General features: G+C 34.0%; 1 protein-coding gene across 2 annotated transcripts in view; it reads right to left on the bottom strand.

Annotated features, from left to right (window-relative positions):
• Nucleotides 1-13,085, bottom strand: part of LOC114336227 (uncharacterized) — a 721,746-nt gene that overhangs the window by 48,765 nt on the left and 659,896 nt on the right. For both annotated transcript variants that reach the window (XM_050645113.1, XM_050645114.1), the window contains exon 4: nucleotides 11,183-11,384. In XM_050645113.1, the coding sequence (XP_050501070.1) occupies nucleotides 11,183-11,384 (202 nt within the window). The remainder of the gene's footprint in view (nucleotides 1-11,182; nucleotides 11,385-13,085) is intronic.

Here is a 13,085-nt window from a genome sequence, read left to right as displayed (position 1 = left end):
AAATATTGTATGATATGCGTGTTAAAAAGTACATTTTTAAGGCACTCATGTGAATTGCAGAACTCGCTATCGCTCATTCTGCAAACTGTCACATGCGTGCCTTAAACGTGTATTTTTAACACTTATATCATAAATAACTATTAAATGTTAAATCTTTTTAAATTTTAAATCTCGGATTTTTTTTTCGTCATTGAAAAACTAAAAGAACTATTATAATTCAAGAAGGAGTAAAATGTAATCAGAATATTTACAATAGATGCACTGTTTATAAAAAACAAATCAAAGAAAAATCGATGGGATGAGAAACACCCATGTATATTAAACAGGCTTAGCAGATTTAGCCAAGGCATTCGACAGGATGCGACTGCACTGTGCAATAGAGATATTACACAAGAAAAAATAAATCCACACTGACACAAAAACAATACATGGTTTCAATGTGATTGATACCACAAACATTTAATCAGGAACGCAAACAACCAGGATTATACCCAGATCGAAAAATCGGACAAGAAGTCAATTTCTTTTTAATTTATTAATGGATAAAATAATAGAAGGTTTAACAGAGGAGTTATTTACTCAGGAAAAAATAGAGCAAAGGCGAAATAGGCGAAAACCAGTTACGCTTCATAGCAGGTAGGCCATACATGGACCACATTTATACACTAAAAAACTAACAAATAGGTAAGGAAAGCTTTTGACTAAGTATCGAGTTCAGAACTTTAAGAAGCCATGCACAAACTTGAGATTTAGAAACAATTAATTGAGGCCAAAAAAATATGCACAAAGAAAACGAGAAGTATGTGTTAAAGCAGCCACGGGACTCATTGGGAAATATAATATAATATAGGATCTTGTATATGGATGCTCCAGTTCTCAGGTGCTATTGCAACAAGCAAAAATGCAAAGAAATTTTGGGGATACAGCGAGAAACGAAAGAACATTAAGCCTTTCACATAATCAAATGGTGACCTATAGGACTCCACAGGACCCTGAAGATTATTATACAGGGTGTTTCATTAATAATTGTCCATAAAGTAACTGGAGAAACCTTAGCACAAAATACGAAGATTTAACCTAAAACACTTAAATAAAATGTGGTTCTTTACTGAGTTACAGGGTGTTTTATCTAAAATATTAAAAACTATTTTTGCTCAGCATTTTAAAACTATTCGACGTATCCTTTTCATGCTTGGCAGAAAGTGCAACTACTAGACACCCTACTAAATTATGATAAACAAACGTTTCTAGCTTCTACCAGAGGCGTACGACAGGGGATGGTGAATGGTTGACCCTTCTCAAATTCTACGCCACTGGAGGAATTACTATTTTAGTTCTATTTTTAGATTCTCCAATACTTTCTACGTAAATAATATACTCTTCATTGGTGACGATAAAGTAATTAGTTTTCGAGATATTTGAAGTTAAATATGAAACAGCACAGTTATTTTGATTAATTTATATGATTCATACGATTAAAATTTAAAAATTATTTGTACCCAGTACTTTAAAACTATTTGGTGTATCCTTATCATACTTGGCAGAAAGTGTAGGTACTGAATACCCTACTAAATTAAGATAAATAAACGTTTCTAGCTTCTACCAGAGGCGTACGACAGGGGATAGTGGCTGGTTGACCCTTCCCAAATTCTACGCCACTGACGAAATTGCTATTTTAGTGTAATTTTTTGATTTTGCAATACTTTTTATGTAAATAATATACTCTTCATTCGTAACGATAAAATGATTAGTTTTCGAGATATTTGAAATTAAAAATGAAGCGACACAATACTTAATCAAAATAACCGTGTCGTTTCATTTTTAACTTCAAAGATCTCGAAAACTAATGACTTTTTCGTTACGAATGAAGAGTATATTATTTTCACAGAAAATATTGGAGAATCCAAAAATTGAACCAAAATAGCAATTTCGCCAGTGGCGTAGAATTTGGAAAGGGTCAACCATTCACTTTCCCCCATCGTACGCCTCTGGTAATAGCCAGAAACGTTTGTTTAACATAAGTTAGTAGTTTGTACAGTACCTGTACTTCCTGCCAAGTATGAAAAGGATACGTCGAAGAGTTTTAAAATGCTGAGCAAAAATAGTTTTTTAATTTTTAGATAAAACACCCTGTAACTCAGTAAGGAACCACATTTTATTTAGGTGTTTTAGGTTAAATCTTCGTATTTTGTGCTAAGGTTTCTCCAGTTACTATATGGACAATTATTAATGAAACACCCTGTATAGGTACCTAGGTATTATTACATTACAAGATGAGGAAGTTCTTAAAGAAGATCTCGAGATCAACTTCCCTAAAACAGAATACCTAACAACAACAGACGAGAGAATAGTAGGTACACTTATAAATAAATTACAACACAATAATAAAAAGAAGAAATACGAGTACCTAGGGTTTACAACAACGAAAGAGACCTAGTCATGATGTTGAGTATGAAGTATGACTAAGACTATGGTGCAGATTTGGTAATAAATAAAATAAAATGAAGTAAGATAGCTGCAACAGATCTGGAACAACTTCGAAGATCGGGTAACTAGAATGACTAGAATAAGAAACGAGTAAATAAGAGAGATACAGCTACATAGAACAAGCAATATTAAAACATATAGAAGGGAAAATATTCAAGTGGTTTGGACATTTAATAAGATCAAATGTTTTGTTTCAATTAAATTCAATCAAAGTTTGCTTTTTAAGTTTTATTTTAATATGTAATATGCCATAAACATCACTGATTGTACTAACATATAGCAAGTGTAAATATCCAAATATATCGGATAGTACCAGTATTAGCAAAAATAACAACATTGTTAGTGTTACGAAAGGTGGTTTCAAGTAAAGAGTGCAATTTCTATGAACTGAATTATTCTAATTTGTTATTTTTGCATTAGTTGAGTAAATTTAGATGGGTTATTTCAATAATGCGAGACTATATCTGTTGTAATTAGATTTTGCCACCACCCGCATCTTATGTACCTATGTATTGATCATTGTAAATTAAACTAATTTTAAAACCTTTTGAAGTCTGACTACCAATAATTACTATTCCTCAAGAACAGGATTTTCAGGACTTCCGATTAAATTGCAGATACCGAGAAACTTTCTAAAATACAAAAAGAGGTAAAAATATATATAACAATGTTACCTCTGATGGCAGTACAAAAGCTAAAAAGGAGGAAGAAATGGTTAACAAGGTAAAAGCCATATAAATTGACAGGCAACATGATATCACAGGCATTGTCAGATAAAATACTCTACAATTCGATAGAGAAAAAGCATGGTTATCCGGATAAAAATGACGCAGATCTTTTTTCAAACGAAATGATCCAACTAGGGTATTTTGTAGGAACATTTTTATTTAGAGAAAATATTGTACGCAGATGAATAAATTCAATATTGCAAGATAATGACCTACTGATTCATTTAAATTATGGAACGCTTGGAAACTATGGAACAAAATGTAAATATTAAATTATTGTTTTATAATTTTATGGGCAGTAGTTAGGACTTATTTCTTACGGATATTTCGTCCGTAACTGCAGCTGACAAGAACTCAAACTATGTTAGTGGGAGGTAGAAAAAACCTCAGTAAGGAATAATTATAGACGCGGTCTATAAACACGGAAATCAATAACACCTAACAAAACACCGGTACAAAAATAGAAAACTAATCTAAACACATCTAAACACTATCACAGTACCTACCCGCATATGGTACACTCAGGGATTAGTGGGATAAAGAGATCAATAACCATTCGAGGGACTATGACACGTTAGTCTCGTGGTATATGTATAATTTTTTGCTGTTACAGTAAAATATTACTAAAATTATATAAGATTCAAGTATAAATCAAAACACACTTCATATTTCACGATGTAATTAGGGTACGGTCATTACGGTGTAAAGCGTGGTGGCTGAATACTTTAAAAACTTAAGTCCTGTTGTAACCAAAGATCTGACACATTCTATCATCGGGTATATGAAACTATCTTAAGTACGTGTAAATAATAAACTGGCTGGCAGCTTTGAAATCAACAGTGGGCTCAAACAGGGTGATGCGATATCTCCACTACTTGTTAACCTTGTATTAGAGAAAGCCGTGAGGGCGGCCGTAATAAAAACAGAACTGCTATCGGTTCAAGGTCCCAAGCATTTACTCGCTTAAGCAGTGACATTGATCTCGTTGGAGACTCCATCCTATCCATAAAAGACATTTTCAACAAGGTGGAAGGAGCAACAAGCGAAGTAGGGCTGAAGATTAATGAAGAGAAGACGAAATATATGTGTATAAATTGAACGACACGAAGAGACAGGATAGGACAAAATGTGACGGTCAACACCTTAAATTTCGAAAGAGTACAACGTTTTAAGTATCTGGGGGCCGTAAACACAGCTGACAACGATGTTACTGAAGAAATAAAAGACAGAATCCAATCGGCAAATCGCTGTCTATTCGTACTGGATAAGCTTATAAAATCAAAAAATCTTACAAGAAGTTCCAAGATCGAAACCTATAAATCCATCGTCAGACCTCTACTAATATATGGATGCGAAACGTGGACCATGACCAAAGCAAACGAAGAAAAGCTCAGACGTTTTGAAAGAAAAATACTTGGAAACATTTTCGGATCTTACCACGACATTAACACAAACCAGTACAGGATCAGAACCAATCGAATTAAAAGCACTCTATAATGACACCGATATTATCCAAGAAATTAAATCACAGCGACTAAGATGGGCAGGACACGTGCACAAACTTTATAACGAGAGACTTCTAAGACTGGCATGGGAGGAGATTCTTACAGGCAAAAGCACTCAGACGTCCCAGAATGCGATGGAGAGATAACATCCAAGCAGATCTCTGAAAAATGAACATCCCATTTGACGCTAAATTGATGGAAGACCGAATAAATTGGAAAAAAGTTGTACAGTCAGTCAGGACCCACCCAGGGTTGTAGCGCTACGTGATGATGATAATGTATATGAAACTGGGCACTACCTCAAGACTGGCTCACAACCACATATACACCACTACCCAAGAAACATAAGGCAAAAAATGTGATGATCAAGAAATGTTCGTGAGGATCATCGTTAACCGTATTTACAATAAATGCAATGTCTAAGCCCACAAAATGATTTCAGAAAGAGTACGGGAACAAGAGATGTAATCCTGGGACTAACAGTAATCGCTGAGAGATATTTGGAAGTAAAAAGAAACCTCTACATCTGCTTTGTTGATTACAGGAAAGCTTTTGATCTAATCAAACCTCAAAATTTAATAGAAAATCTCCATCATGTGAGGACATGAGGTGGCACGGACGTTATATCACATATCAATTTTAGAAGGTATTGGAATTATAGAAGTTGCATTCGAATTAGCAATAGTAAGACTAAATTGGTAAACATTGATGTGATTTAATGTATATGCTGAATATATAATCCAATATTCGCTAAAAGGACGTCAGGAGGAAGCAAGAACCGATGGCATTGTTATAAACAACAGAAGGTATTTAGATACGTTGATCATAGTAGAAACTAAAGGACATCTCCAGATATTAGTGAATCTATTCGCAGAAGAGAGCACTAAAATGAGGTTGGAAATTAATATCATAAAAACAAAAGTCCATTACAATCTTAATGTTAGTGTCAATGGAATCAATTTGTAAATCGTTCAAAAATAATATACATACCTTGTATATGAATAAACGTGGTATAGGTAGAAAGAAGAAATCGTGGATAAGGAATACAAACGATTGGCATGAACTGAAGGAAACACCCTCGTACACCAAGCCCAAAATAGACAAGACAATATCTATGAATTATAGATTTAAAGATTGTGGAAATAAGATGGTGAGGATAATTATTTCTTATTCACAAAATCTTTAAAATGGAATTCATATACATTCCAATAAAACTAACAATTCAGCAAATAATAAATCTAATCCATGTACCTATTTAAATATGCATATAAGGTCTTCCTAAACAATTTAAATATTTATTTTACATAATATAAAGGCACTTTACTTTTATATAGTCAGTACTGCCTGGTTTTCTTCAACAGTGCTTTTTATTCTGCCACTAAATTGTCGTTCTATCTTTTCCTTTGGCGTCCTATACTTTTCTTGCCTAACGGTGACTTGTTACTGGCTATTCTTACTATCCTTGATTCAGACATTCTGCTTGTGTGTTGATTCCAATCTTCTTTTCTATTCTTTACCCAGGTATTTATATTGTCTAACCCACATATGCATCTGAATTCCTCACTTCTTACCCTGTCCTGTAGTCATTTTCCAGCAATTATTCTTAATATCTTCATTTCGTTTGTCTCCAGATGTCTTCGTGTTTTGCTTATGTCTGATCTTGTTTCGGCCGTGTATGTCATATAAAAGTTATAACCTTACTAATAAATATTTTAGCAAACTTAAGAGTAAAACTCTACTAACGAAAAAAACACACATAGCCTATGAAATTCCATGTAAAGACTGCCAAGGAGGTTATATTGGTCAAATAAGTCAGCACCTACATTATAGATTAAGTTCACATACACATAAATATGATAAAAGGAATAGGCCAGCCCTTACCAAAACTGGAAAACAACAATTTTAACCAAAACAAATTTTAAAAATAGAAGAAAGCACAAAAAAGATATTCTATACACATAAAACAGTACCCAAACACTACTCATAACTAGTGTGACCAACTAGCCCGAAAAATCCATGGCCCGAATTACGAAGTCGTGTCCCGGCGTCCCGGACAAGGCTTCCGGGCCATCCGAATTTTCAAAGTTTTGGTAAAATTCTATTTTGAAATTTTGAATAAGTTATTCTTCTAGGAATTCACATCAAATTGAATTGGTGGGACGAAAAAAAGTGGACAATTTCTGGAGTGTAATACTAATACCACATCCAAAACTCATGCATTTTATATCGTGGTATTATAGTTCTACGAAAACTAAAACGGTGGACTTTTTTTCGTTTCTGTATTTTAATTATCGTTTTCTGAAAAAAATGGTTATCCTTGGTGATTTTAATTGCAAAATTGGGGAAGGAAAAAGCGGCAAATATGTAGGAAATTATGGTCTCGGGTTAAGGAACGAGAGAGGAGACCGAATGTTACAGTTCTGCCAAGAAAACGATATGATTATTTCAAACACATTTTTTAAACTCCCCAAAAGAAGGCTTTATACGTGGACATCACCTCAACATAACGCACAGAAAATAGTTAGGAATCAAATAGACTTTGTGTTGATAAATGAAAGATACAAAAACGGCATAAAATCGGTTAAGGCGTACCCAGGCGTAGATGTTTCCTCGGACCACAATCCCTTGATAGCGCGTGTAAGCATTAAACTTAAGAAACCTTCACAAAGGGTAAAACCAGATTACATAGATACCAGCCGCTTACAGAACTCAAAAATCAAAGAAGAATTAAAGCAACAGATAAATGGTAACCTAAGAATGTTGTCTACAAAGGAACCAAACACGCACGTGGAAAACAAGTGGCAATACTTAAAAGAAGCCCTAATAAAACCCGCTCAGAATATCCTTAGCAGAGGAAATACGACAAAAAGACAAGAATGGATGACAGAGAAAATTTTAAGTCTCATGGAGGAACGAAGAGAGTTTAAGGGAAAATGCAAACAAAAATACAACGAGATACACAAGCAAATTAGAGATGAAATAAGGTCAGCGAAAGAAAACTTTTACAAAAGAAAATGTGAAGAAATTGAAGAACTGCAATTAAAACATGATACGTTTAACCTACATAAAAAGGTAAAAGAATTGGCAGGTATACAAAAAAGGAAGCATCCCAATGTGCTATACAACGCAAATGGACAAATAATAACTGACCTACAAGAAAAGCTTACGACCTGGAAGAATTATATAGAAGAACTCTTTGCCGATGAAAGAGAGGATCATGATATTGGTAACATACAAGGTGAGGAGGGACCAAAAATTTCTAAAGAAGAAATACTATATGCTATAAAAACAATGAAAAATGGCAAATCACCGGGTCCAGATGGACTTCCATCGGAACTTCTTAAGCTTGTGGAAGATGAAACAGTAAATGTTTTGGTTGACCTCTTTAACTGCATTTATAAAATGGGAGAAATACCTAAGGAATGGCTTCTGTCAACTTTTGTGACTATTTCAAAGAAAACAGACGCAAAACTGTGCACCGACCATCGCACAATAAGCTTAATGGGACACACACTAAAAGTATTTCTTAAAGTGATACATACAAGAATTCACAAAAAACTAGACGCTGACATCAGTGATACTCAGTTCGGGTTTCGAAACGGGTTTGGAACAAGGGAAGCACTATTTGCACTTAATATCATGTGCCAAAGATGCCTGGATGTTAACCAGGATATATATGTGCTTTATTGACTACAACAAGGCGTTCGATAAAGTTCGCCACGAACACCTGATGAGACTGTTGGTAGAGAAAAACTTGGATAAAAGGGACCTCAGAATTATTTTCAATATTTACTATAACCAGAAGGCGAATATTAGAGTAGAACGGGAAACAACCGAGGAACTCGAGATCAAAAAAGGCGTAAGGCAGGGATGCATACTTTCACCAACCTTGTTTAACTTATATTCAGAAGATATTATAAACAGAGCCCTTGCTGACCAAGATAAAGGAGTTAAAATATATGGCACTTTAATAAACAATTTGAGATACGCTGATGACACAGTATTAATAGCAGAAACCCCGGAAGATCTCCAAACACTCATAAACAGAATAGTAGAGTGCAGCGAAAAGTTCGGTTTATCACTTAACATCAAAAAAACAAAAAAAATGATGGTGTCGAAATCTCCACAAAATTTTTCTGACATAACCGTACATGATCAAAGAATTGAGCGTGTTAGAAAATATAATTACCTGGGAACTGTGATTAATGAAAACAACGACAACTCTGAAGAAATCAAGATCAGAATAGAAAAAGCTAGAGCTACTTTTACCAAAATGAAAACAGTTTTATGCGGAAGAGAGCTAAGTTTAAATCTTAAAATTCGCCTGATGAGATGTTACGTGCTGTCAGTTCTTTTCTATGGAATGGAAGCTTGGACACTGAAAAAGATCGATACAAGGAAAATAGAAGCATTAGAGATGTGGATGTACCGCAGGATACTGAGAATATCGTGAACAGAGAGAGTGACGAACATGGAAGTGTTGCGAAGGATGCAGAAAGAAAAAGAACTTGCGCTTACTATTAAAAAGCGCAAACTGCAATACTTGGGACATATAATGAGGGGACAAAAGTACCAGCTACTACAATTAATTATTCAGGGAAAAATAATAGGTAAAAGATCCACTGGCAGAAGAAAACATTCATGGTTGAAGAATTTAAGAGATTGGTACAAGTGCAGGAGCTGCCAATTATTTAGATCTACGGTATCAAAAATACGCATAGCCTTGATGATAGCCAAACTTCGGAAAGAGGACGGCACCTGAAGAAGAAGAAGAAGAAAAAAATGGCCCGATTTTCATTGAAAAGTCCCGGATTTTAGGTATTTTTTTCAGCCTTGTCCCGGATTCGACTGAATTGGGGTTGGTCACACTACTCATAACAAAAAAGAAATGAATTTATTAATAACATTTTGTAACCGAACTTCTACTAAATGCCATAAAATTTTTTAAAACAAATTATAAAAATCAATTTTTTTGGCGCAAGAAAGTTTTTTTCGTTTTAGGTTGTTTGGATCATTGAAAAAAAGTCTTTTGTAATTTTTCTCTAAAGTTGATCGTGTTTGAGTTATAAAAAAGTTAAAACTGAAAAACACGAAAAATGACGATTTTCAAGGTTCAGAACCACTGGTAAAATATATAATTTTTAAAATTTCGAAGCACCTAAATTCAATTTTAAGTCTTCTATCAGCTCCCCTCAAGAAGTTTTGGCATGTTTTATTCTAAAATCTAAAACATTTCTTTTTAACTCTTAATGAAGCGCTTATGAGAGTAAGGGCGATTGGTTTGCATTAACAACTAAAAAACAATGTTTTAACATAAAATAAGCTCAAATTACTTATCGGGAACTGATAAAATAAGGTTTGAGCTTGAATTTAGGTATTTCGAAATTTCAAAAATACTTTTTGTTACTTGTGTTTTTGAGCATTGAAAATCGTAATTTTTCGTTTTTTTTTTAATTTTAATTGTTTATAACTCGAAAACGATCAACCTTAGAGAAAAAAGGCAAAAGACCTTTTTTATTCCCAATGATCCAAAGAACCTAAAATAATGTATTCTCGGGCCGAAAAAATTGATTTTTATAATGATAAGTTTTAAATTTTTTTAAAAATAAATGTAGCAATAATTCCGAAATTACAGATTTAAGTATAGGGAATATTACCTGAAAAATAATCAGTATTTCTTAAGGATTTTACAACGCGAAAAATATACAGGGTATTTAATTTGAAATAAGAAACTTCATTAGATTTCCAGAAAAACGGAAGATTGCACAACAATGTAATTACCACTATAATATCGGTCGAATTAGAAGATTCTTACTCACCAAAATCTATAAAAATCGTACAAGCCATTTCCGAAATAATTAAGGAATTATTCTATGTTCTATTTTCTATATTAATTAATTAATATACACTCACTGGCACAAAATTCCGCCACCCAAAATTTTTGATTAAGTTTAAAGTTTAATAATTCATAACTTTATTATTTGTGCTCCGATTTTCAAGATTCTTGCACCAGTTTGTAGGTATAGTCGGTTCGCTAAACTAGCGGTATTACCGATTTTATTAGATTTTACCCCAAATGGACTAATTGAGTGGCGTCATATCAAAGACGGACATGTGTAAAAAATAAAAAATTAGTTCGTAGTGGTTTCTTATAGAATTTTTCCTGTTCTTTTCAACGGTGATAATAGTTTCCTTCAAACACGTACGTAAATACATTATTTTCAGCTTCACAGTTGAATGTTTGTTTCAAAAATCTCCTGCTATGAAGGTTTATTTCAAAACCGACATCTCCCCAACATGACTGCGAAATCAACAAATCAGCTAAAACTACATATAAGAAATGAGATTTTCATTGTACAAAAAAACCAATTTTTCTCAATTTTTCTTGCATGACACATGCCCGTCTTTATAAATACTATGACAAAAATAATTTATGTATTTTATAACAATAAAATATCTTACCGTATTCTATGAGCAGGTAATTAGTATATTTCTTGAGTATTTGTGACATATCGTGCTTGTAGAACCAGTACTCAGTCACAACAATGTTAACGATTGTCATGGTGAGGATTGAGACTGCCAAATAGAGCAACATTTCTTGCCGTCTTGGAGATAGAACACATATACAGGCGATGATCCCTCCGCATATGCCGATTATAATGTTCTGAAAAAAAAAAAAAAAAAATAGGTGAACGAGAATTTTCGACTTTCAGTTTTACATTCAAATGTAAATGCGCAAGAATTATATTATTCGTAAAATCTACACATACAAATCTCAACTCATTAAGTTTCATTCGCCATTTCGTTGCCCATTCCTCTATTTCAGCAATAGAAGTCTGCAATTTCTCTGTTCTCTATGATTGAAATACATCGTAACCTGTAAGATGCACACTTCACCGTAATGAGGTTGAACTATATACGGATTGAAAAAATATCTACATATTTTCAATGAATTGTAGATTGTCGAAGTGACTTGTAATTAAAAATATACAAAGAAAGGATCAGAGAACCATCCAGACGCTCATCGAATGAGACAATGAATAAGTGGATGGAAACTCTATGTGCCACTATAAATAGTATGTGGTGTACCATCGCGTTTCTACTTTACCTTGCGGTCAACCGATGGATGCGGTCTACCTGTGCGGTTAAGGGCTTGTTTATATGCAGGCGGTTTGCTAACGTCAACGTCGCGGTTTACCTGTTTTCCCCCTGTTTTACTTGGTATTAGGGTGAAACACGGTGAAACTTCAAGGCGGCATTAGGGTGAGATCAGGTAAAACAGGTAAACCGCGCAGTCGACGTTGGCAAACAGCCTGCATATAAAAAAGCCCTAAACATCACCATAATCTTTTCTCAGTATAGGGTTTGCGGATTTGCACACAATAATGAAAGCCAACAAACCGTTTGTAGACAAAATGTTAATTGCTAAGTACAGTAGAACTTCGATTATCCGGGTGCAGATTATCCATGCTATGATTTTATATTACTCAAGTTGCATTTTTGAGGTTTTATCAAAATGTCGTCATCGTAAATCACTTGACGGAAACTCTATATAGCGAAAGAGAGACTTATAATGAAAGATTTATTTTTTCTGTTATCTTTTTATGGTAGTTACATATGTATGTGTATACGTACATATGTATCATACATAAGAAATACATGTTCGGATTATCCGTGCCACCTCCGGTCCCGAGGAGCACGGATAATCGGGGTTCTACTGTAGTTATAAAATTTTTCAGAAATATACAATAAACTTGTTTCTTTATAAAGAACTTTTCTTGAACGTTTCTTGTATCTTTATAAAGCACATTCTGATAAAACCATGCTTCTGTAGAAGTCTTTTAGCAACATTCTCGTTCCAGATATTGTGATGTTGACAGTCAAGACTTAACTGTTTTTCTTAATCTATCAGGCCATTTTAGTTGGAAATGGGGGTTGTAATTCGCACAAACCCTTCTGGGAAAAGATTATGGTGGAGTTTATATAATATAATAGTATACAAACCCTTCTGGGAAAAGATTATGGTGGAGTTTATATAATAGTATAATACTATTATATAAACTCCACCATAATCTTTTCCTAGAAGGGTTTGTGCGAATAACAACCCCCATTTCCAACTAAAATGGTCTGATAGATTAAAAAAAAACAGTTAAGTCTTGACTGTCAGCATCACAATATCTGGAACGAGAATGTTGCTAAAAGACTTCTACAGAAGCGTGGTTTTATTAGAATGTGCTGTAGCGTTGCTTCGATAATACGGACTTCTTGACGAAGCAGATAATGCTCAACCTTGCCATCGTTATGGAAGTGTTATGCAGCAGAAGACACGAAGATATTGAGGTGTAGAACCGAGACCAGTTCTCCG

Source organism: Diabrotica virgifera, chromosome 3 (genome assembly GCF_917563875.1).
Source record: "Diabrotica virgifera virgifera chromosome 3, PGI_DIABVI_V3a".
Taxonomy (NCBI): Eukaryota; Metazoa; Arthropoda; class Insecta; order Coleoptera; family Chrysomelidae; genus Diabrotica; species Diabrotica virgifera.
This window is presented reverse-complemented; position numbering and strand designations above follow the sequence as displayed.